At 42.0% G+C, this 24,541-nt stretch overlaps 1 protein-coding gene across 5 annotated transcripts in view; it reads left to right on the forward strand.

Moving 5' to 3' along the window:
- Window positions 1-24,541, forward strand: part of LOC124144052 (arrestin red cell-like) — a 109,621-nt gene that overhangs the window by 34,336 nt on the left and 50,744 nt on the right. For 4 of the 5 annotated variants that reach the window (XM_046513282.2, XM_046513289.2, XM_046513290.2 and 1 more), the window contains exons 2-4: window positions 10,267-10,297; window positions 19,426-19,486; window positions 24,009-24,250. In XM_046513282.2, the coding sequence (XP_046369238.1) occupies window positions 10,267-10,297; window positions 19,426-19,486; window positions 24,009-24,250 (334 nt within the window). Of the gene's footprint in view, window positions 1-4,427; window positions 4,582-10,266; window positions 10,298-19,425; window positions 19,487-24,008; window positions 24,251-24,541 lie in introns of those variants that run through there. The other variant, XM_046513284.2, reaches the window with a different exon arrangement.

A 24,541-nucleotide genomic window follows, 5' to 3' on the forward strand; every position in this document is an offset into this window, starting at 1 on the left:
TGACCTGATCATTTAGGGTCAGACCACTGTCAGATTGACTTAGTTATTTGGGGTCGGACCTGTGACTGTCAGATTGACCTGATCATGTAGGGTTGGACCACTGTTAGATTGACCTGGCCTTATGAAATAAGACCACTGTCAAAATGACCTCACTCACTCGCTAACCCAACATTCTGGGCTCTTCCAGTTTAAGCAATGCTTGTTGTATGAGGAGAGCAGATGGATAAGGGGACTTTGTAGGTTGCATGTTATCTAACCCCACTTGCTCGGAATTGTCACGATATATGGCTGAAATACTGCCGATGTAACGTTAAAACTCACTCACTCACTCACTCACTCACTCACTCACTCACTCACCCACTCACTCGGGACATGGTTCATAATGGTTTCTCGGGTCCAGACATGATTGTATATACAGAGCATCGGCATGTTTCTGGAATATGGCTGACCCGTGAAGATTCCGGGGTAGAACAGGTCTTCAGCAACCCATGCTTGCCGCAAAAGGCGACTATGCTTGTCGTGAAAGGCGACTAACGGGATCAGGTGGTCAGGCTCGCTGACTTGGTTGATGCATGTCATCCATTCCAATTGCGTGGATCGATGCTCATGATATCAATCACTGGATTGTCTGGTCCAGACTCGATTATTTACAGACCACCGTCATATAGCTGGAATATTGCTGAGTGCGGCGTTAAACAACAAACAATCAATCAATCAATGGAATATGGCTAAATGTGTTGAACAATAGCCACTACACCTCCCTCTCACCATTGTCCAGACAGAGAGACATCTCTCTTACTTGACTGCCATACTTTACCATAGACTAAGGGAAGCTGGGGTAGCCTAGTGGTTGACATGTTTGCTCATTTCACCAAAGGCTCGGGTTCAATTCCCCACATGTGCCATGTGCGAAGGACCCGTGAAGGTCCGGGGTAGAATAGGTCTTCAGCAACCCATGCTTGTCGTAAGAGGTGACTAACGGGATCGGGTGGTCAGGCTCACTGACTTGGTTGATGCATATCATCTATCCCAATTGCGTGGATCGATGCTCATGATGTCAATCACTGGGTTATCTTGTCCAGAATTGATTATATACAGACCGCCATCATGTAGCTGGAATATTGCTGAGTGATGCGTAAAACAAAAAAAACAAAAACAACCAACCATGTGTGAAGCCCATTTCTGGTGTCCCCAGTTGTGATTTTGCTGGAATATTTCATAAGGAGGTGTAAAACCATACTCACTCACTCACGATTGTCGTAGCTGTAACACTGTTTATGGATTGGAACTGTAGTTCCCACATATCAGTCAATTTTTTAATGATTGGTAACCATGGTAACACACAGAACACAGTTGACTCTTGAAAAATAAAAAAAACCAAAACAAACAATATATGAGTTATCTGTACAAATTTAGAGTTTCTACACAAAAATAACTTATCATAAAGATATTAAAATGTCCTTGTGTCTAAGAGGAAAAATTCTTTACCGTTTCCATGACAACCCATGGGTGTGACTAGTTATTGTTTCGTAACTGGATCAATGGCCTTATCAATGACGAAGAAGAAACTCAGCAATTAGAATAGGACCATTGTGTGAGTTTTCAGTGAAAATTACATATACAGGATGTAAGTTATTGGGTAATAGAGTGTATCAAGTGACTCTAATTGTTCATGTTATTTATGTTCCAGAATAGATATCTGAGGTACTATTGTTGGTCCACTGTCCAAATATATTTTTGCTTTTAATTATTTTTCAAGTACCATCACTTGATTTGGGTTTAGTGCGGCTTTAAACAGTAATCCAGTGGAATAGTAATATTTTTTTTGTATGACCACCAACATTGTTTTTAGTCAAAGTTATTGTAAACCAACTTATAAAAACATGAAAGGTCTAAAAAACAACAATTGCTGTTGCTGTTAAATTGCTGTTCACCCAGCAGTGAGTGGGTACCCGGTAGGATGAGATGGTAATGAGGCTGTTAACCTTCTAGCGCCTCACAGGCAGCTTGGGTTGTATACTCCCCAGGGAGCTGAGAATGAAAATCAAGTGCTCACTGATCCATTGACCGGGGTAATAATAGTGTAGCGCTATGAGCATCCACTTGGTGAATGGAATCTGGCGCATATAAATGCACTTCTTAAGTCCTTTGGATTTTTGTGTAAGAGCTAGTACTGACTATATAAACAATATCGTGGATCAAATATGACCCATACAAAATAGGGATTATTTTGGATAAACTGTCAAATACGCTCGCTTCCTGTTTCATATGAATAGTAATATAGTTTATATTGCTCTGCTATGAGGATGTTAATGGTTTGCAAAAGTAGGAAAAATGTCATATTGCCTTTTTATGTTGAGTTTCTAAAGGTATTCAGACAAGCTGTTAGTGACAATTTGTACTAGCCAGTGTTTTGTTGCTATGTACTACCACTGCAGTATGAGTATCTGTCTTTCCACTGGGTAAGTGATGACTTTTGGTTGTTGTTTAACGCCTCACTCAGCAGTATTCCAGCTATATGACGGCGTCCCCTTTGGCAAGTGACTTTGTTTGGAATGTGCCTCTGCTCACGCAGCAGGGAATGGGTACCCCGTAGGATGAGATTGTTAACCTTCTAGCACCTAACAGGCAGCCTTGGTTGTATACTCCCCAGGGAGCTGAGAATGATTGTTGCGTGCACACTGTTCCAGTGACTGGGGTAATAATAGCGCTTTGAGCATGCCCCCGAATGGTGTTGAAATATGTGCAATATTAATGGCCTATTATTATTATTATTATTATTATTATTATTATTATTGACATATGTTACTACCCAGAGTCCCACGGAGCAGTCACAATGAGTTGTCATGGACATGGCTATGTTAGTGAACTTGGGATGTGCGGCAACTCACTGTGCATAATTACCTCCCTTTGCCAATGTCAGGATCAACTGATTATCGAATCAAATTTCTACAACTTGAGTAAATGTGTTATTTTCAGAGGTACAGGGCAATGGGGTAACTCAGTGGTTAAAGTGTTCGCCCGTCACGCCTAAGTCCTGGGTTCAATTTCCCACATGGGTACAATGTGTGAAGCCCATTGCTGGTGTCCCCCGCTGTGATATTGCTGGAATATTGCTGAAAGAGGTGTAAAACCAAACTCTCTCACTCACTCACTCATTCACTCACTCACTCCAAAGGAACAACCATCAATGGGCATTGAATGCTAAACTTGAAATGTCACTACTACTATGTTGCATCAAACGTATTCTCATGATGATACAGGGCGGTGGGATAGGCTTGTGGTTGAAGCATTTGCCCATCACTCAATTCCCCACATTGGTACAATGTTTGAAGCCCATTTCTGGTGTCCTCTGCCGTGATTTTGCTGGAATATTGCTAAAAGCTGCTTAAAACCTCACTCACTCACTCACTCGTGGTGCTACACAACTTTTATCCCCGTCACACTCTCAGCTCCCTGGGCAGTATACATTGCCTGTTAGATACGAGAAGGTGTTCATTCACGTTTCCCACTACCTGGTACCCAGTCCCTGTTGGGCAGAGTCAAATTTACAAAAAAACAGGTGCCACATGATTTATATGCTGTGTGTCAAGTTTCAGTAGAGACCCGTGAAGATCCGAGTTAGAATAGGTCTTCAGCAACCCATTCTTGCTGTAAGAGGTGGCTAACCGGATCAGGTGGTCAGTCTTGCTGACTTGGTTGATGCATGTCATCGTATCGCAATTATGTAGATCGATGCTCATAACATCAATCACTGGATTGTCTGGCCCAGACTCGATTATTTACAGACTGCCGTCATATAGCTGGGATGTTGCTGAGTAGGTTGTCAAGCAACAAACAAACAAAAACATATCCTGTGTGAGTAAAGGGGATGGAAAACAAACGAAGGTGATGTCTTTGTGATAGTCAGCGAGCTTCCTTCCTGTTCCGACATGTCCTCCAGTGGGGCAGACAAACTTTTATCACTCCCACAACCTTGGAGTTATCAACACTTTCCTCAAAGGTCAACACTTCTCTATGACTTTCATTTCTTAATTTGATTGAACGAAAGGGCAATTTGTGATGAGAAGTAGCTGGATTGGGTTGGACGTCCAAGGAATCAATGCCAATATGTGCCGAGTTGTGGATGCGGCAAGTAACAGTGGACTGTCGACGTGGGGACGAAATCCTATTACAGGGTGCGTGACCATATTTGTAATCTCCTCAGCCTGATTGCTGACTTGATCAGTATAGTGTATAACATGTGGACAACCATGTGAGCATTGTATAAGGGGATTAACCCATGCCAGTCAGTTCTAGGGAATATGTGTCTGGTAAGCTAGATTGACAGCAGTTGTGGGGTTAATAGCACGTGGCGAGGCCATCCATGACAATTACACGATTGTGTGCATGATTTCCCGATGTGGATTAATTGTTTGGGTATAAGAGGCGAAGTGGCTTCCATGGCCATTTGCCTGTCGAGGTTCATCAGCTTGGAGTCGCACGTGTTGGAATATTGTTACCAAAAATCTCGATGCCTTCCAAATCTAAGTCTCACAACAAGGCAACCAGAGCTTCTGTGTCATCAGACATCAAGACAAGGTTGGTTGGTTTCACACCTGTAATCTACACACCTGTTACCAATTCACCTGCATTTCATCGACATGATTGTGCACCAGTCACCCAAGAAACTGTTTCCCATCATCTGCACAAAATGATGGTGTATTTATTTTAGGCGACCATCTTACCATGCTTACGATTCTTACCCCGACAACGGTTAGTGTTGTGATGTGTAACAATGTTATATTTTTGGGTGAGTTGGCTAAAAGACTGTTTCATCTCTTGCACGTCATTGGTTTAAAGAGACACTGTTGTTTCACAGACAGAAGCTGGGGCAGTCTTGTGGATTCTTGCCGACATTGTTATGCATCAGATATGTTGTGGGTTCAAATCCCAGTTTGCCCCGATTATGTTTATAGGTTTGGTAGCACCATAACTGTGCTCGTGGGTTTCATGAAAGGTGTAAACGTCTGACTTTGGGTTTTCCTCCCACATTAAGCTGACACGCCAGGATATGACTGGAATACTGTTACAAGTGGCGTTTACCCATTGGTATGTCTGATCCAGCCATGATGTGGATATACAGTCACATACTATGGGGTAATATACCTTTGCCTCACTCACACACTCAAGGTTATTATTCTCTCTAGGTTATCTTCACAGCTATAAGGAGTGGTAGCTTAGCCTAGTGGTTGAGTAACGTCCTGTAACATGAAAGCTGGGTTCATTTCTCCACTGATATGCAATTGCAATGTGCTCCCTTTGCTTTGAGTAGCAACAGGGAGGAAATTTGAATTGAATTGAATTGAATTGAATAGGAAATCAAGTGTGGAGTTGGAAATCAATTGAACAAAATATTAGACTGGGCTTGCCCAAGCATGACTGTCCCTTGAGTGTCACGTGTTTAGGTGGACATATTGGAGACAAAGCTCACAATAGACAATGTAATTGTGCACAGGATTTAGAAAGAGCTTCTCACCATGTTCCATGTCAAGTGTGGTCAGTTTGTTTAAACAAGTTGATCAAGCAGTAATCATACAGTTTGTAGTCACAAACATTGTCAAATATTCTAATGATTACAAGCAAAACACTGCTTCCAAATTGTGGGGGCGGTCGGGTAGCCTAGTGGTTAAAGCGTTCGCTTGTCATGCCGAAAACCCGGGTCCGATTCCCAACTTGGTGCCCCCTGCCGTGATATTGCTGGAATATTGCTTAAAGCAGGGTAAAACCATAGTCACTCACTCACTCACTCCAATTTGTAAAAATGTCCAGAATAATAACAGCAGTCATGGGGGAGACGTAACATTGTTCGTTACCTTCAAAGGATTGCACTATCTTCCATACCAATATTTGAAGCCTGTACAGTCTTGGTCGGTGACCTGACCTATTTGATTTGAATATTTGATTTCCTGCTTTGTATTTTATAGATGTTAGATCAGATGTCAAGCAGTTGCAGTTAATCTTGTGAAAATAAAAAATGATATTATTCAATCGATCATCCTTTACTTTTTCTGGATGTTATCCTTTGCTGGTTAGTTTTGGGGATTCAAAAGCAGGGCTACTCGCATAAATTTCATGACATATTTTAGGCCAGGTTTCGACATTCGCATTAATTTGGTGATTTCATGATTTACAGTATCTATTGCAGTACACTGTGTAAAGGGTAGTGATACTTTCATTTAGGGGCATCTGGCTCAGTGGTATGAGGTGACACAACCCTTAGCTGAGTTGTCTTACTTTCTAAAGTGACAAAATTCTTATTCTTATTCACTCATCTACCCACTGACTGACTGACTGACTCACTGACTCACTGACTCACTCACCTACCTACCCACTCACTGACCCGCTCACTCACCTACCCACTCACTCACTCACTCACTTACTCACCCATCAACACACCCACCCACCCACTAACTCACTCACTCAATCACTCATCTACTCACTCACTCATCTACTCACTCACTCACCCACTCACTCACTCGTCTACTCTCACTCACTCACTCACTCACCTTCCCACTCACTCATCTACTCACTTACTCACACATCCACACACCCACCCACCCACTCACTCACTCACTCATCTACTCACTCACTCACCCACCCACCCACTCACCCACTCACTCACTCACTCACTCACTCACTCACTCACTCACTCACTCACTCACTCACTCACTCACCCACCCACCCACTCACTCACTCACTCACTCACTCACTCACTCACTCACCCACTCACTCATCTACTCACTTACTCACACATCCACACACCCACCCACCCACTCACTCACTCACTCACTCACTCATCTACTCACTCACTCATCTACTCACTCACTCACTCACTCATCTACTCTCACTCACTCACTCACCTTCCCACTCACTCATCTACTCACTTACTCACACATCCACACACCCACCCACCCACTCACTCACTCACTCACTCACTCACTCACTCACTCACTCATCTACTCACTCACTCACTCACTCATCTACTCTCACTCACTCACTCACCTTCCCACTCACTCATCTACTCACTTACTCACACATCCACACACCCACCCACCCACTCACTCACTCACTCACCCACTCACTCACTCACTCACTCACTCATCTACTCACTCACTCACTCACTCACTCACTCACTCATCTACTCTCACTCACTCACTCACTCACTCACCCACCCACTCACCCACTCACTCACTCACTCACCCACTCACTCACTCACTCACTCACTCATCTACTCACTCACTCACTCACTCACTCACTCACTCATCTACTCTCACTCACTCACTCACTCACTCACTCACCCACCCACTCACCCACTCACTCACTCACTCACTCACTCACTCACTCACTCATCTACTCTCACTCACTCACTCACTCACTCACCCACCCACTCACCCACTCACTCACTCACTCACCCACCCACTCACTCACTCACTCACTCACTCATCTACTCACTCACTCATCTACTCACTCACCCACCCACCCACTCACTCACTCACTCACTCACTCATCTACTCACTCACTCACTCATCTACTCACCCACTCATCTACTCTCACTCACTCACTCACCTTCCCACTCACCCACCTTCCCACTCACTCATCTACTCACTCACTCACCCACTCACTCACTCATCTACTCTCACTCACTCATCTACTCTCACTCACTCACCTTCCCACTCACTCACCTTCCCACTCACTCACCTTCCCACTCACTCATCTACTCACTCACTAACTCATCTACTCTCACTCACTCACTCACTCACCTTCCCACTCACTCACCTTCCCACTCATTCATCTACTCACTCACTCACTCACTCCAACCACCCACTCACTCCAACCACCCACTTACTCACTCACTTATACATCAACATGTTCCTCATTGACAATTGAAACATCTATCATGACTGATCTTATTGCTGATTGATGCTGCTTATTGAGATTCTTTGATCCACGTAAAAGGATTTGTCTTCGAACTGTTTACGTACCTCATATTCATGTCCCCTTTCATGTGGCCGAGGTAGACAGTAGGCCTCTGCTGGTAGCTGTGAAGTCTGGATCATAATCGGGCCTGGCGGCCATGTTCTGGCAGATTACAGAACCTTCATAGGTTTTCAATCTGAGAATATGCTCAGTCGTCCCCATCAAGGCGGCCACGTCCTAAACGTATTATTGCTTGCAATGTTGTCGATGTCTGCCTCACTGATCACTGCAACACATGAAACAAAGGTCACGTGTTATATTAAAGGATTGTTGGAGTTAGGAACACATGTTTGGGGTCAGTTTTCAAGAAAACAGCTTCGTCTTGTGTTCTGGGATTATTGCTGATTGTGTCAGATTACCAGGGCTGGAACTTCTATTCCTTGTATTGTTGTATAATGTAATCATGTGGCTAAATAACACTGTGGCAATGGTTATTATATGATTGATTGTGATTGATTGTTGTTTAACGCCGCACTCAGCAATATTCCAGCTATATGAGGGCGGTCTGTAAATAATTGAGTCTGGACAAGACAATCCAATGATTGACATCATGAGTATCGATCCACGCAATTAGGATATGATGTCAGCGAGTTTGACCTCTAAATCCCATTAGTCGCCTTTTATGACAAGCAAAGTCACCTTTTACGGCAAGCAGAGGTTGCTGAAGACCTATTCTACCCCAGATCTTACAGGGTCGGTTATAATATGAAGTAGAAGTAAACAATATTTCCAACTTTCAATGTATCGCACTTGTTTGCTCTATGAATGTACTTTATCGACAAGAATTTAAACAACCAGTGGTATCGTCAATAGTATGCATAACAATTGATAGTTTCAGCGGTCACAATTAGTTTTACAGTAAACTCAGTTTTACAGTCAAATTTCAAACCTGCCATGTGTTAATTTGCAAGGATATCAATAACTTCAGCTTAGAGTTACTTCCCTTTGCTTTGAGTAGCAACAGGGGGGAAAATGGCCGACTTTAACATTGTCTGCACATATTTTATTCATTTCTATCACACTGATATATATGATAGCATGGGCTACTATTGCAATACAATCACAATAGTGAAAATAACCCATACAGTCACCAAGTCAGAGATAACTGTACGGGCACACATGTAAGCTGGAGGCAAAAGGTGAGGCGAAATGGGGTTTAACGTCGCGTCCAAGATTATTACACTTATATAGCGACATGCATGTACGTGTGTGTGTGTGTGTGGCTGCTTGTACTAGTCCGGACTGATGCCGATTTATAGTGCTAGCACACAGAGATACCATGCCGCAGTTAAACATGAATACCCCACTCAGACACAGAATACTGACTCCGAGCCGACCAGTCCTTGTTTTAGCCCTTTAATGCCGAGCGCCAGACAGGGTAACAGGGTAACGTCTTTTGGTATGACGCGGCCGGGGATCGAACCCCGGGCCTTACGCTCTCCGGGCGGACGCTCTACCGCTAGACCACAGAGGCGGTCTGTAAGCTGGGCAAACAGGAGATATGAACATGGGGATGCAGATGGGACATGGAAGTTCAGTAGGGTATTATTAAACTCAAAGGAATTTAGGCTGAAAATAAAAATCAATGCAGTTATTGGCTTAAATCATGGTATACAGAACATGGAGCAAGATTCACCTATTGTCCGTACGTCATTAGCAGGAGGTGTTGTGGCGTGAAAGTGAATATAAAAACAGGATTTATTTTGTGTCAATCATCTAAAAATCAAATCTTTTTCGTTTTATTTAGATCTGTGACTTGCTTGTAAGCCACCACTCTCACTCACTCACTTACTTATCCACATCCTCACTCACTCAGAGCCTATCATCAACCCACCCATTCATCCACTCGCCCGCCCGCCCGCCCTCCCTCCTGTCCATGCATCAACCAAGTCAGCGTGCCTGACCACCCAATCCCATTAGTCGCCTCCTACGACAAGCATGCATTACTTCAGGCTTTCCTCCTACATTTAGCTGACACGCTGTGATATAACTGGAACATTGTTTAAAATGGTGTTAAACCAAACTCACTCACCCACTCACTCACTCACTCACTCACTCACTCACTCACTCACTCACTCTGTAGCATCATGGGAACATGGTATGTTTACCTGTCTCCGAGTTACCGGTAAAACATGTCAGCCGGTTTACGTGGGGTATGACAGAGAATGATAAGGATTTATGAAATAATTGTTGTATGATTCATGGTAATGTGTGCAGTTGGTTTCACTCTGGTTGTTTGTGTTGCAGAGTATTCAAGAAAAGCAGCCCCAATGGAAAGGTAAGAACAGTTTCTTTGCCAACTTTTCTCACCCTGAAATACAGACATGCAGTGAAACCCCACCGATCTGGACTGTCCGACTGTCGACGGAAATTGTGGGCAGTGTTTACAGCTAAACGAATCACGGTTACGGATAAATTGCTTATCACAAATATTTGTGATTGAGTGTGTGGGAGAGATTTCCTTCTATGAGGGTTAAAAAGGATGGTGTTCCATGATGATAACCACAAAATTATTAGGATTTCAAATCTAAAATAGCTTGTCCATTTTTATTTGAGCTGAAATAATGTTCGCTGTGCAGAGTAGCGTCCCTTGGGACGCCAGAAACTATGTTTGTGGGTTCGAATGTCGGTTCGCCCGATTATGTTTCTAGGTTCATTCCCATGCCATGGGTTTCACTGAAGTGGTAAACGTCTGAGACCTGCATCACTTTGGGCTTTTCTCCCATATTAAGCTAACACGCTATGATATGACTGGAATACTGTAAAAACTCACTCACTCACTCACTCACTCATGCTCATCTCTCAGTTACCCATATTTACATCAGATCTTTAAGATATATATAATAAGTTACTTTATTATTTAACCCATATGAATATTACTAAGTTGTGATGACCGCCTCTGTGGTCTAGTGGTAGAGCGGAAGGTCCGGGGTTCGATCCCTGGCCGCGTCATACCAAAAGACGTTAAAAGATGGTACTTGTTGTTACCCTGTCTGGCACTCGGAATTAAGGGGCTAAAACAAGGACTGGTCGGCTCGGAGTCAGTATACTGTGTCTGAGTGGGGTATTCATGTTAAACTGCGGCATGGTATCTCAGTGAGCTAGCACTATAAATCGGCATCAGTCTGGACTAGTACAAGCAGCCACACATGTGCATGCACGTCACTATATAAGTGCAATAATCTTGGACGCGACGTTAAACCCAATTTCACCTCACCACTAAGTTTTGATGATTTATATCAACTCATGTTGCTATCGACCCGTGAAGATCCAAGTAGAATAGATCTTCAGCAACTCATGCTTGCCTTTAAGGCGACTATTATTGTTGTAAGAGGCGACTAACGGGATCGAGTGGTCAGGCTGCTGACTTGGTTGATGCTGTCATCGTATCCCAATTGCGTGGTTTGAAGCTCATGATATCAATCACTGGATTGTCTGGTCCAGACTCAATTATTTACAGACCGCCTTCATATAGCTGGAATATTGTGATATGGTGTTAAACAAACAAACAAATCCCCTGTTGCTATCAAGGATGTGACATTGGAAGCTGTATACAACAAGCGTGATATACCGTGTACTTCCCACCACCATCAAGGATGTTGTATACACACGACACGACATGTTGCCAGCCTCATTAATACTGAATGTATACTGGCCTCTGGGGACAGAGGCTCGTCATAATGCAATGGTTAGGACAGCATTAGGTGGTAGATTTCATTGTCGGTTGTGTCTGCCAATCATTCAGCGTGACGAAAACAAGCCTATATCACATACACTGCGTAACAGGCTGACATCACATACACAGGAATACGGGCCAGGGTGTCGTACAAAGCGATGTTAGGGCAAAGGTGATCACAACTCCCATACCATATTCGTCGTAATAAGCGCTCCGCTCTAATAAGCGCCAACGGCGATATTTGTTAATATATTGACACGTGAACAATCCCAATTAGCACCCCTTCCGATTGATCAATGTACACAAGACTTATTTATTTGGTGTATAATACGTGTGTTATATGCATTCTTAATTATGGGAAATTAAGTTCTGGAAAATATATCTGTCATATATAAACATTTCAGGCTGTCAGCATAAACCATGAAATTTACTATCTTTCAACTCTGTTGTTTTTCACCAAAATAATATTCTGATAAGAGCCCCCTATTTTTAATTTTGAGAGCGCCCTGGGCGCTTATTATGTCGAATACGGTACCTTTAACATAGACTTACAACAGTCTTAGGGCTAAGGTTGTTTCGTACAACAGCACCCTGTATCACAAGCAAGGGAATATGGGCCTATACCACATACACACTGTGATAGGCCTACATCACATACACTAGAATATGGGCCTATACCACATACACACTGTGATAGGCCTACATCACATACACTGGAATATGGGCCTATACCACATACACACTGTGATAGGCCTACATCACATACACTGGAATATGGGCCTATACCACATACACACTGTGATAGGCCTACATCACATACACTAAAATATGGGCCTATACCACATACACACTGTGATAGGCCTACATCACATACACTGGAATATGGGCCTATACCACATACACACTGTGATAGGCCTACATCACATACACTAGAATATGGGCATGTACCACATACACACTGTGATAGGCCTACATCACATACAGTAGAATATGGGCAAATATCACATACTGTGGAATAATGGCATAAATCACATACACTAGAATATGGGCATATACCACATACACACTGTGATAGGCCTACATCACATACAGTAGAATGTGGGCAAATATCACATACTGTTGAATAATGGCATAAATCACATACACTGGAATATGGGCATAAATCACATACACTGGAATATGGGCATATATCACATACTCTGGAATATGGGCATATATCACATACACTGGAATATGGGCATATAATACACTAGAATATGGGCACTGAAATTAATGCGAGCGTGAATTAAAAGCGAAAAATATGAGTGGTCTTCACATTAATGAAACTTCGCATTTATGTCTCCAAAATGACTATCAACAATAAGGCGGCCTCACTGCACACTTTGGATAGCGGAAATACCAACTTAAAAATAGACACAAACACGGTATATTTAGCAGCGGTTGTAACAAGTATATAACAATGTCATTAAAAGAATAGGAATTACACAATAGGCATCCGGTGAGTTGTCACAGCTGGGGTCAAGAGTTCTACCCACTCTTGCCAAACTAGGCATCATTGACCACTCCAATCAGTGAACTGTTCTTGGTTCAATCATATTATTGCTTTGGTACTTCCTTAGTGCCAGTCAACAGAATAAACATATAAACTGTGTGTTGTTTTTAGGAAAATACTGTTTATCGTTATTACGGAAGTGCTCTACTCAGTGCTAATATGTGGTGCTGTTTGTTGTTTGATTGGATTAAGGTAAGGATATGCATCATTCCACTGGGGATGGGATGGGGGGAGTCACATTGATTTTGAGTCACATTTTTTACTAGGGGTCAGCAGTCATATTAATTTTGAGAGGCATTAATTTCAAGATTTACAGTATCACATACTCTGGAATATGGGCATATATCACATACACTGGAATATGGGCATATATCACATACACTAGAATATGGGCATATATCACATACACTGGAATATGGGCATATATCACATACACTGGAATATGGGCATATATCACATATATTGGAATATGGGCATATATTACATACACTGGAATATGGGCATATAACACATACACTGGAATATGGGCATATATCACATACACTGGAATATGGGCATATAACACATACACTGGAATATGGGCATATATCACATATATTGGAATATGGGCATATATTACATACACTGGAATATGGGCATATAACACATACACTGGAATATGGGCATATATCACATACACTGGAATATGGGCATATATCACATATATTGGGCTATTGTTAGGAAGCTGAAGCTTTGATTAATGGGCAAAGCTATTATCTTTTTAATATATTTTTGGTTCATTCAAATGGAGCCAGATGGTTTCACGCAGGACGATGTGGCTGCAGGAGATTTGATTATTTGGCAACGTTTTTTAAATTTTCGGTCTATGGATTCAGATGACTGGAGCCATAAGGCACAGTTTTTTAAACAAAATGGTATAAGGTTTATAAACTGCTCCATTTTTGATGGCTTTGAAAAACATACAACTTTCCTTTGTAAAAATCAAATGTAAAATTGTCAATAAGAAAACGTACAATGTTATGGATAACAACTTCTTTTATACTCCCCAACTTCTAGAATGCCAAACAAACAGTTAAAATTGTCAACTTTTTCAGAAACAATTGATCAAAGACACTACAGAGAAACTATGCCTTCCAGGACAAGACATGCACATGTAACTATCCAAATATTAAACACACTTCCCTCAAAACTAAATTGGCTGATATTTTTCCCCAATAAACCGACAACCCCCCGAAAATATATACCAAGTATATAAAAGTATGGAGCAGCACAAATACATTTTTACATTTTAGTTCAACCTACCCAATGTAATGTGGTTCATAAATAATCAGTAAACAATAGAATAATACAGTGTGGGCCTTCTGAGCTCTTTATACTCAGTAATTATATTCAAATATTCGCCACAAGTGTAGAACGATCGCGTGTAACAGCTTTCCATATTTGCACACGTGTTCTTCAGTGATTCTCAATGCTGATTGGTCAGTTGAAGTCATATTACATCACAGTGCATCATTTATTTGTTGATTTTTCCCTCCAACCATTGTTCATGTCATCACTTATTGATTACGTTATGTCATCGGAACAATAGGCTGCGTTCAGGGAAGTGTAACTGTAGGGCTGACATTTCAAATTTATTTTCTTCATTTTCTTTGTTAAAATGTCAACAAGTATCACCGTATTCGACGTATTAAGCGCCCAGGGCACCCTCAAAATTAGAAATAGGGGGCTCTTATTAGAATATAATTTTGGTGGGGAAAAAAGAGTTGAAAGATCGTAAATTTCGTGGTTTATGCTGACAGCCTGAAATGATACAGAAGAAAAGTCGTATTATACACGACAGATATATTTTCCAGAATTTAATTGCCCATAATTAAGGGTACATAAAACACGAGTGCGTATTATACACGAATAAATATGTCTTGTGTACATTGATCAATCGGAAGGGGTGCTAATTGGGATTGTTCACTAGCCAATATATTAGCAAATATCGCCGGGGCACTTATTACTTCGAATACGGTATATAGAATAAGCTACATATATTAAAATTATGGCTGATCTGTCCCTTGCTCAGAACTTTCACCATTCAATAATCGGGACAGATATATGTTTGTTTGTTTGTTTGTTGTTTAATGCAGCACTCAGCAATATTCCAGCTATATGACGGTGGTCTGTAAATAATTGAGTCTGGACCAGACAATTCAGTGAGTGACTTCATGAGCATTGATCCATGCAATTGGGATAAGATGACATGTATCAACCAAGTCAGCGAGTCTGACCACCCCATCCTGTTAGTCGCCTCTTATGACAAACAGTCACTTCTTACGGCAAGCATGGGTTGCTGAAGACCTATTCTACCCCAGATCTTTGCGGGCCGCAGATATTCGTAATTTTTGTAGCTTGGCTATTTTCTAAATAGTTCAATGAACAACACAGGATTAGATAATAAGTCAGATTTATAAAACAAGCAGATATCAAAGACGAATAGAAAATGTTGCAGGCAAAGAATCAATGTTTAGTCTAAGCAATTTTCACAGCTTTTGTCATAGAATTGTCTCACCTACAGATATATACAAAATATAGTATCACTTTTATGGATCATTTCTAGTTTCACATCAACCATTGAGTTTGTTTGTTGTTTAACGCAGCACTCAGCAATATTCCAGCTATATGGCGGCGGTCTGTAAATAATTGAGTCTGGACCAGAAAATCCAGTGATAAATCAACCATTAAGGCCACCACACAGAATTGTATGACCTGGTCTTGTAGTGATATTTCTATGATATTTCCAACATTCAGCCTTCCAGTTGATTACAGGATGAAGATTGCTCTTAATCACATGGTACATTTAGAGAATAATATTTCACTCATACGATGATGTTTTCCATTAGCGGTGAGATATTATCTTTCTGGGGACAGCTGTGGGAATGTGAATATTTACGTATCCATGCACGCATGCACATAGTTACATAATACGAGTTCATTGTGCAATCATTTTATTACTTAATATTTTTTCTGTGATATTTCAAATGTCAGACAGACAGGAACTCCTGACGCCACAAAAATTTCGTTACATTGAGGCTTAGTCTCTGATGATATATAATTTTGATACATTTTGCAAGTACATTTTAGATAAATTCAGAAGGAGCTCCAGTGACATGGGATTCAGAACCTGTGAAAAATCTAGACTTGCTTCACTTGGGCTGTAGCATTACAGTTAGGTTCGGAGGAAGGGAAAATAATATGGTTCAGGGACTGTGAGACAGATCAAGATTGATAGGACAGTTAAGGTCAGGTTAATAACAGTGATACTTTGTAGGGCTGGGACGAGTCCAGATTTACTACCCTGGTACCCACCACCCTATTACCTGACCCTACCCAGGTACCCACTGTAGGTCCCAGGAGATGTCTCAAAATCTCCGAATGGGAACAGTTTTAGCATAGCCCTGGCAAAACGTATTAAGATGCATGTATTAAACAATCGGGTCATTCATACACTGAAGTTGAATTAAGTTTATCTTTATTCAACCATATGAAAAATCAGAAGGAATGGGTTCATAGTCAGAAAGAAATGCGAACATTAGTGACTTGTAGTGTAACCATAGAGTTCTAGATAATTTTTTCATTAAACAATATATCACGTGACTAACCACGGGTCTGGGTAGTCCTGTGGGTACCCGGGTCCTACTCAGTACCCACCCGACCAGGTACCCGAGGTTATCCGGCCCAGCCCTAATACTTTGAAGCTGTCTCTATTATTTCTTAACAAGGTTATGTTAAAGTAAGCAATTTAGGAAATTCTGGTAAAAATACCTTCTTATGTATTATTTGCCATGTTTTGGGCTGCACCCTTTGTGAAGGGGTGGTGACCATTATCATGTTTATGATTTTGTAGCAGAATTATGATATTTTGCATCAGTTCCATCTGATCAGTGAAGTGAAATACTTTTGGGGGAAAATGTCAGTGATGGGCTTTCATCCTTCATGCAGCTTGAATTCTATGTTATGTCTTCATTTCCAAATTTGAAGCAATATGTTTTTTGTTTGTTTGTTGTTTAATGCCGCACTCGGCATTATTCCAGCTATATGACAGCGGTCCATAAATAAATGAATCCGGACCAGACAATCCAGTGATTGACATCATTAGCATCAGTCAACGTAATTGGGATACGATGACATGCCAAGTCAGAGAGCCTGACACAACATTCAGTCAGTCGCCTCTTAGGACAAGCACAGTTGCCTGCTAACGCAATCACGCATGCAATCACGCACAAACACACGCACATATATTAGAGCAATAATCTTGAATGCAACGTTAACCCCATTTCACCTCCCCTCGACCGTCCGGAGCAGTTTTGTCAGTCTCCTCTCTTTGTTCAGGACTTTATCATCTGATCCACTATGGGACTAACTGCAGATTGATTCCACGGGATAGGAAACTTCCCTTTGCGGTCACCCACCTTCACTTTCCCAATATGTGAGCCCACGGACAAGCTTCATCGCCATGGCAACATGTGTTATTATTGCCCATGAACATTGATGAGTTAGCATGAAATCACTTGACCAGTAACACTTCATTAAGCTTCACTCTGTGATATTGGGGTGAGAAGTTATTGCAAGTGGAAAATCGGCAGTGAATTTGTTATTTCTGATACGGTCATGAAACGAGGAACCTGGTGACTCAAGATGTAACTAGGATGCCAGTGATGATCTTGTTTCTCTTCATATTCTTGTTTCATTATTATACAGACGCTTTTGGCCCTCCAAGTATCCAGTCTGAAATATGCACGGATCGTGTCTAAGTGTCATGAAGCAACATTGCCATGGCGATTCATACTTAAAGATCAAGAGCTTTTTGGAAGCGGAGATATTTATTGTAGCATAATTCTGTTCCATGTGACTTCATTGATAAATGTGTTCGGGACCATTCTTTCAGGATTATTTATCAATTTAAGAATGTATTATCAATAATAATCGTTGCTTTAGAGGAGGATGCATTGTTTTCACACCCGGTATCAATATTTATTCCTTCTGCAGAAGGAGATATTAAATTTTATATTTCCACCAAGGTGTGGTATATCTTCAAGACAACACCTGTCTCACAGACAGGGAGACATTATGGTGTTATCTAATTCTTAGGCATCATTGTTTTATGAATCTGCTACCATGGCAAAGTTGGGAAACGAATGACACTGTATATTTATTTTTATGGATGACCAATTATATAGCTGGAATATTGCTGAGTGACAGACAATAGTTTACAGCTGCCATTATATGGTTGGAATATTGCTGAGTGTGGCATTAAACAACAAACAAACAATAGTTTACAGCTGCTATCATATGGTTGGAAAATTGCTGAGTGGGGCATTAAACAACAAACAAACAAACAATAGTTTACAGCTGCTATCATATGGTTGGAATATTGCTGAGTGGGGCATTAAACAACAAACAAACAAACAATAGTTTACAGCTGCCATTATATGGTTGGAAAATTGCTGAGTGGGGTATTAAACAACAAACAAACAAACAATAGTTTACAGCTGCTATCATATGGTTGGAATATTGCTGAGTGTGGCATTAAACAACAAACAAACAATAGTTTAAAGCTGCTATCATATGGTTGGAATATTGCTGAGTGTGGCATTAAACAACAAACAAACAAACAAACAATAGTTTACAGCTGCCATTAAATGGTTGGAATATTGCTGAGTGTGGCATTAAACAACAAACAAACAAACAAATAATAATCCTGTCTGCCAGAAGGTGGAGTGAAATTGGGTTTAACATGGCATCCACGATTATTGCACTTATATAGTGATGTACATGCACGTGTGTGTTTGTATGGCTGCTTGTACTAGTCCGGACTGATGCCGATTTATAGTGCTAACCTACTGTGATACCATGCCACAGTTTAACATGAATACCCCACTCAGACACAGTAGACTGACTCCAAGCCGACCAGTCCTTGTTTTAGCCCCTTAATGCCGAGCGCCAGACAGGGTAACAACAAGTACCATCTTTTAATGTCTTTTGGTATGATGTGGCTGGGTATCGAACCCTGGACCTTCCACTCTCAGGGTGGACGCTCTACCACAAGACCACAGAGGTGGTCCTCAGAAAGCCATGGATTGTAGTTCAGTAGAATAATTAGCCATTATTAATTTGTGTATTTGTTTTGCAGATAACAACCTACTTGGGAAAGAGAGACTTCATTGACCATCTTACTCATATTGATCCAATAGGTAAGTCTGTCTATAACATTTGTCTCTTTGGAAATAATTTTGTACTCGCTAACGAAGATTTATTGATTTACTCCTGCTCCTAAAGCATGTGTCATATAAATTGTACTGTGAAGTCTTGTTAAGTGATTGATTTAGACACACAAGACAATTATCTGTCAGCTATTTCAATGGTCGTAGCTCCTATTTTCAGTCTGATTTCAAACTAACATGTCAGTTACAGTCATTGTGCACTGTGGTCACAGATCCAGAGCTATATATCGGCAGTTTAGTGCACTGTGGTCACAGATCCAGAGCTATATATCGGCTGTTTAGTGCACTGTGGTCACAGATCCAGAGCTATATATCGGCGGTTTAGTGCACTGTGGTCACACATCCAGAGCTATAATTCGGCTGTTTAGTGCACTGTGGTCACAGATCCAGAGCTATATATCGGCGGTTTAGTGCACTGTGGTCACAGATCCAGAGCTATATATCGGCTGTTTAGTGCACTGTGGTCACAGATCCAGAGCTATATATCGGCTGTTTAGTGCACTGTGGTCACAGATCCAGAGCTATATATCGGCTGTTTAGTGCACTGTGGTCACAGATCCAGAGCTATATATCGGCGGTTTAGTGCACTGTGGTCACAGATCCAGAGCTATATATCGGCTGTTTAGTGCACTGTGGTCACAGATCCAGAGCTATATATCGGCTGTTTAGTGCACTGTGGTCACAGATCCAGAGCTATATATCGGCGGTTTAGTGCACTGTGGTCACAGATCCAGAGCTATATATCGGCGGTTTAGTGCACTGTGGTCACAGATCCAGAGCTATATATCGGCGGTTTAGTGCACTGTGGTCACAGATCCAGAGCTATATATCGGCGGTTTAGTGCACTGTGGTCACAGATCCAGAGCTGTATATCGGCGGTTTAGTGCACTGTGGTCACAGATCCAGAGCTGTATATCGGCGGTTTAGTGCACTGTGGTCACAGATCCAGAGCTATATATCGGCTGTTTAGTGCACTGTGGTCACAGATCCAGAGCTATATATCGGCGGTTTAGTGCACTGTGGTCACAGATCCAGAGCTATATATCGGCGGTTTAGTGCACTGTGGTCACAGATCCAGAGCTATATATCGGCGGTTTAGTGCACTGTGGTCACAGATCCAGAGCTATATATCGGCTGTTTAGTGCACTGTGGTCACAGATCCAGAGCTATATATCGGCGGTTTAGTGCACTGTGGTCACAGATCCAGAGCTGTATATCCGCGGTTTAGTGCACTGTGGTCACAGATCCAGAGCTATATATCCGCGGTTTAGTGCACTGTGGTCACAGATCCAGAGCTATATATCGGCGGTTTAGTGCACTGTGGTCACAGATCCAGAGCTATATATCGGCGGTTTAGTGCACTGTGGTCACAGATCCAGAGCTATATATCGGCGGTTTTAGGCACTGTGGTCACAGATCCAGAGCTATATATCGGCGGTTTAGTGCTTGTGCCCCCAGGCAAGGATCTGATGGTGGGATTCCGGGATTAGTCCTGATCACAGGACTTGGCCTATTCTTGTGGGTGTTGTAATGAACATTGAACAATGAACATTGTTACAAGCCATTTCCAAACTGAAAAATATAGGTTAACCCACAAATTATTTTATACAAAACTAAAATGAATCGGTAATGACCACACAAGATGAATAATTAACAATTTTTATTGAAAGACATAGTTTTAGCTTTATAATCACAAGGGGTTTATCTAGGCCTGTTCAAAGTCAGATATTCTGCTCCAGATCTGCAGCAAATGTAAGTTAATAATCCCAAATTGGAATTAAAAATTCCCAATTCATGTTAATACAGTTATAACTAAGGTTATGACTTTGAGAGGTAACTTGTATATCACTGACAACAGGGCCAATACAGTGAAAGAGGCATTAATGCTTCTCTTACATTATCACACTGAATGCAGTGTAGGGGCCCGGGTGGCCCAGTCATCTAAGGCGCCGCCATTCGCTGTGCAGAGTTGCGTCCCTTGGACACGCCAGAAACCTATGATTGTGGGTTCGAATCCCAGTTCGCCCCTATTATGTTTCTAGGTTAATCAGCACCATACCCGTGCTCGTGGGTTTCACCGAAGTGGTAAACGTCTGAGACCTGCATCACTTCGGGCTTTCCTCCCACATTAAGCTGATATCCTGTGATATAACTGAAATACTGTTAAAAGTGGTGTTAAACCCAACTCACTCACTCACTCACTCACTCACTCACTCACTCACTCACTCACTCACTCACTCACTCACTCACTCACTCACTCACTCACTCACTCACTCACTCACTCACTGCAATGTTAAGATAGCTCTGAATTTAGGAAAATATAAACTTTGAGAAAAATCCCAAAACTGAACAAAATAGTTATTATAATGGACTCTTAGCTTCGAATCCCTGATCACACAGGGCAGTATGGTGGGTCAAATTGGTGACAGCAGCCGCCGTCAGAAACAGTCCCTATAACAGGAGTTTCCAGAAATTGTCGCAGTTGAATATCTGAAAAGAGGCAGGTGCTTTGTTCTTAAAACCTGAGTCGTGTTAGAACTCGGCAGGAATACATTGGTTTCAGGTCGGCATCTTGGCCACACTTAGCAAGTAGATAAGATGTCAGTCAGGTTGTAAATGGGCTGGTATCGCCCTAGTGTCACTCTCATATAGGTAGACTCAGCCTTCTAGAATTTGTCACATCACCAAACAAACACGAGACAACATGAAACGATGGAGCTGTACTGTGTTTGTTCAAAACCAAGGGAGGTAACTCTAAATCACAGTCTATATTGGCACTTGATATTTTAGGAGCACCTCAGTCATCTGCTGCCACTGACAGAGTTGCGTCCCTTGGGCACGCCAGAAACCTATAGTTGTAGGTTCGAATCCTGGTTATGTTTCTAGGTTTGTCAGCACCATACCCGTGATCGTGGGTTTCACCAAAGTGGTAAACGTCAGACCTGCATCACTTCGGGTTTTCCTCCCACTTTAAGATGACACTCCGTGATATAACTGGAATACTGTTAAAAGCGGTGTTAAACCCAAATCACTCACTCTTTTCTTAAACTGGTTTAAAAATAATTGTCTTGAAAACAAAAGTGCCGTGGTTCGCCCCCACATTATTTGGTTCTTCTTTCAGAGATCTTTGTTATTGGAACTGCCATACTATAACATAGACTAAGGGTCGGCGACGCAGCCTACTGGCTAATGTGTTTACTGTTCCCACCGAAGGCCTGGGTTTGATTCCCCGCAAGTGTACAATGTGTGAAGCCAATTTCTAGTGCACCCTGCTGTCATATTGCTGGAATATTGCTGGAATATTGCTAGAAGCGGAGTTAAACCATACTCACTCACTCACTCACTCACTCACTCACTCACTCACTCACTCACTCACTCACTCACTCACTCACTCACTCACTCACTCACTCACTCACTCACTCACTCACACATCTTTTAAAATACATTCTTTCAGTGTGTCTTCAGTGATTGATTTTGCTATATCCAAGCTGCACCAGTGCAGGTAAAAAACATTGCTTGTGCAGGTAACTTGTATTGCAAGATTGCACCCAGTGCAGGTAACATTTGCCACTACAAGTGCACTACAGCAGTTATATTTGATATAAGTGGAAAACTGAATTCTTTTAGAACTGGCTGCAAATCTTTTCAAAACCAGGAAACAAAAGTTCATGAAATGAGTGAAATACACAGGTGGTCTGAATGCAGTGAACTTGCAGAACTAATTCTTCACAATTACCAACAGTCATTCATGAGGTGACAGTCCCAACAAATAGACACTTTGAAACTTCTGTTTTAGATTGTTTACTGGATCTCATGATATGAAAAACCATGTAGAGATTTTCTCAAAATAAACTGCTGGAGCACATTCTCAAGTTTATTTTCTCTTTGAATTTATCTAATATTCAAAATAACTGAAAATACAGTGTTTCAATTTATGATAAAATGGTGTAGGTTGTAAAACAGAATGAACTCACACCCTGTAACGTCTAAACATCATAAACTGTGGGTCTTGAAGCAATGGGGGGGCACGGGTGGCCCAGTCGTCTAAGGCGCCTGTGCAGAGTTGCGTCCTTTGGGCATGCCAGAAACCTATGATTGTGGGTTGGAATCACGGTTCACTCCGATAATGTTTCTAGGTTTGTCAGCACCATACCCATGCTCGTGGGTTTCACCGAAGTGGTAAACATCTGAGACCTGCATCACTTCGGGCTTTCCTCCCACATTAAGCTGACACGCCGTGATATAACTGGAATACTGTTAAAAGCGGCGCCAAACCCAACTCACTCACTCACTCTTAAAGCAATGACAGCATTGACTGATTTCCTTACACCCAAACAATGCATTTAAGTGTCCCTGACATCCCCGAATTAATGGTGAGGAAATTCAACTGGACACGATGGTATGTAGTGATTAGCGACGACATTGTTTTTTTACTTGCAAACCATTTCCTGGTTCCCGCTCCTTGCTACATTGTTCCCCTTGTGCCCACCAGATGGCGTTGTGCTGGTCGACCCGGAGTACCTGAAGGACAGGAAGGTGTTCGCTCATGTTCTGGCAGCGTTCCGCTATGGCCGCGAGGACCTGGACGTTCTGGGGCTCACGTTCCGGAAGGACCTGTACCTGTCCTCGCTACAAGTGTACCCGCCCCTCAAGGAGCATCAGAAGCCCCTGACACGCCTCCAGGAGAGGTTGATCAAGAAGCTGGGCCCCAACGCCTACCCCTTCTACTTCGAGGTGAGTACAAGTCTACCGTAGTTACCGTAATAACCACCCCATGCACTCAGAAAGTTGATGAAGGGAGATTTTCTGAAACCATACGGAGCATGGGTGGCCCAGTCAAGTCATTGCCGCAATTCTCTATGCAGAGTTGCGTCCCATCGGCATGCCAGAAACCTATGATCGTGGGTTTGAATCCCAGTTCGTCCCGATCATGATTCTATTTTTGTCAACACATATCCGTGCTAGCGGGTTTCAGCAAAGTGGGTAAACGTCTGAGACCTGCATCTCTTCGGGCTTTCAAGCTGG

Source organism: Haliotis rufescens, unplaced genomic scaffold (genome assembly GCF_023055435.1).
Source record: "Haliotis rufescens isolate VD_foot unplaced genomic scaffold, xgHalRufe1.0.p SCAF_52, whole genome shotgun sequence".
Classification (NCBI taxonomy): domain Eukaryota; kingdom Metazoa; phylum Mollusca; class Gastropoda; order Lepetellida; family Haliotidae; genus Haliotis; species Haliotis rufescens.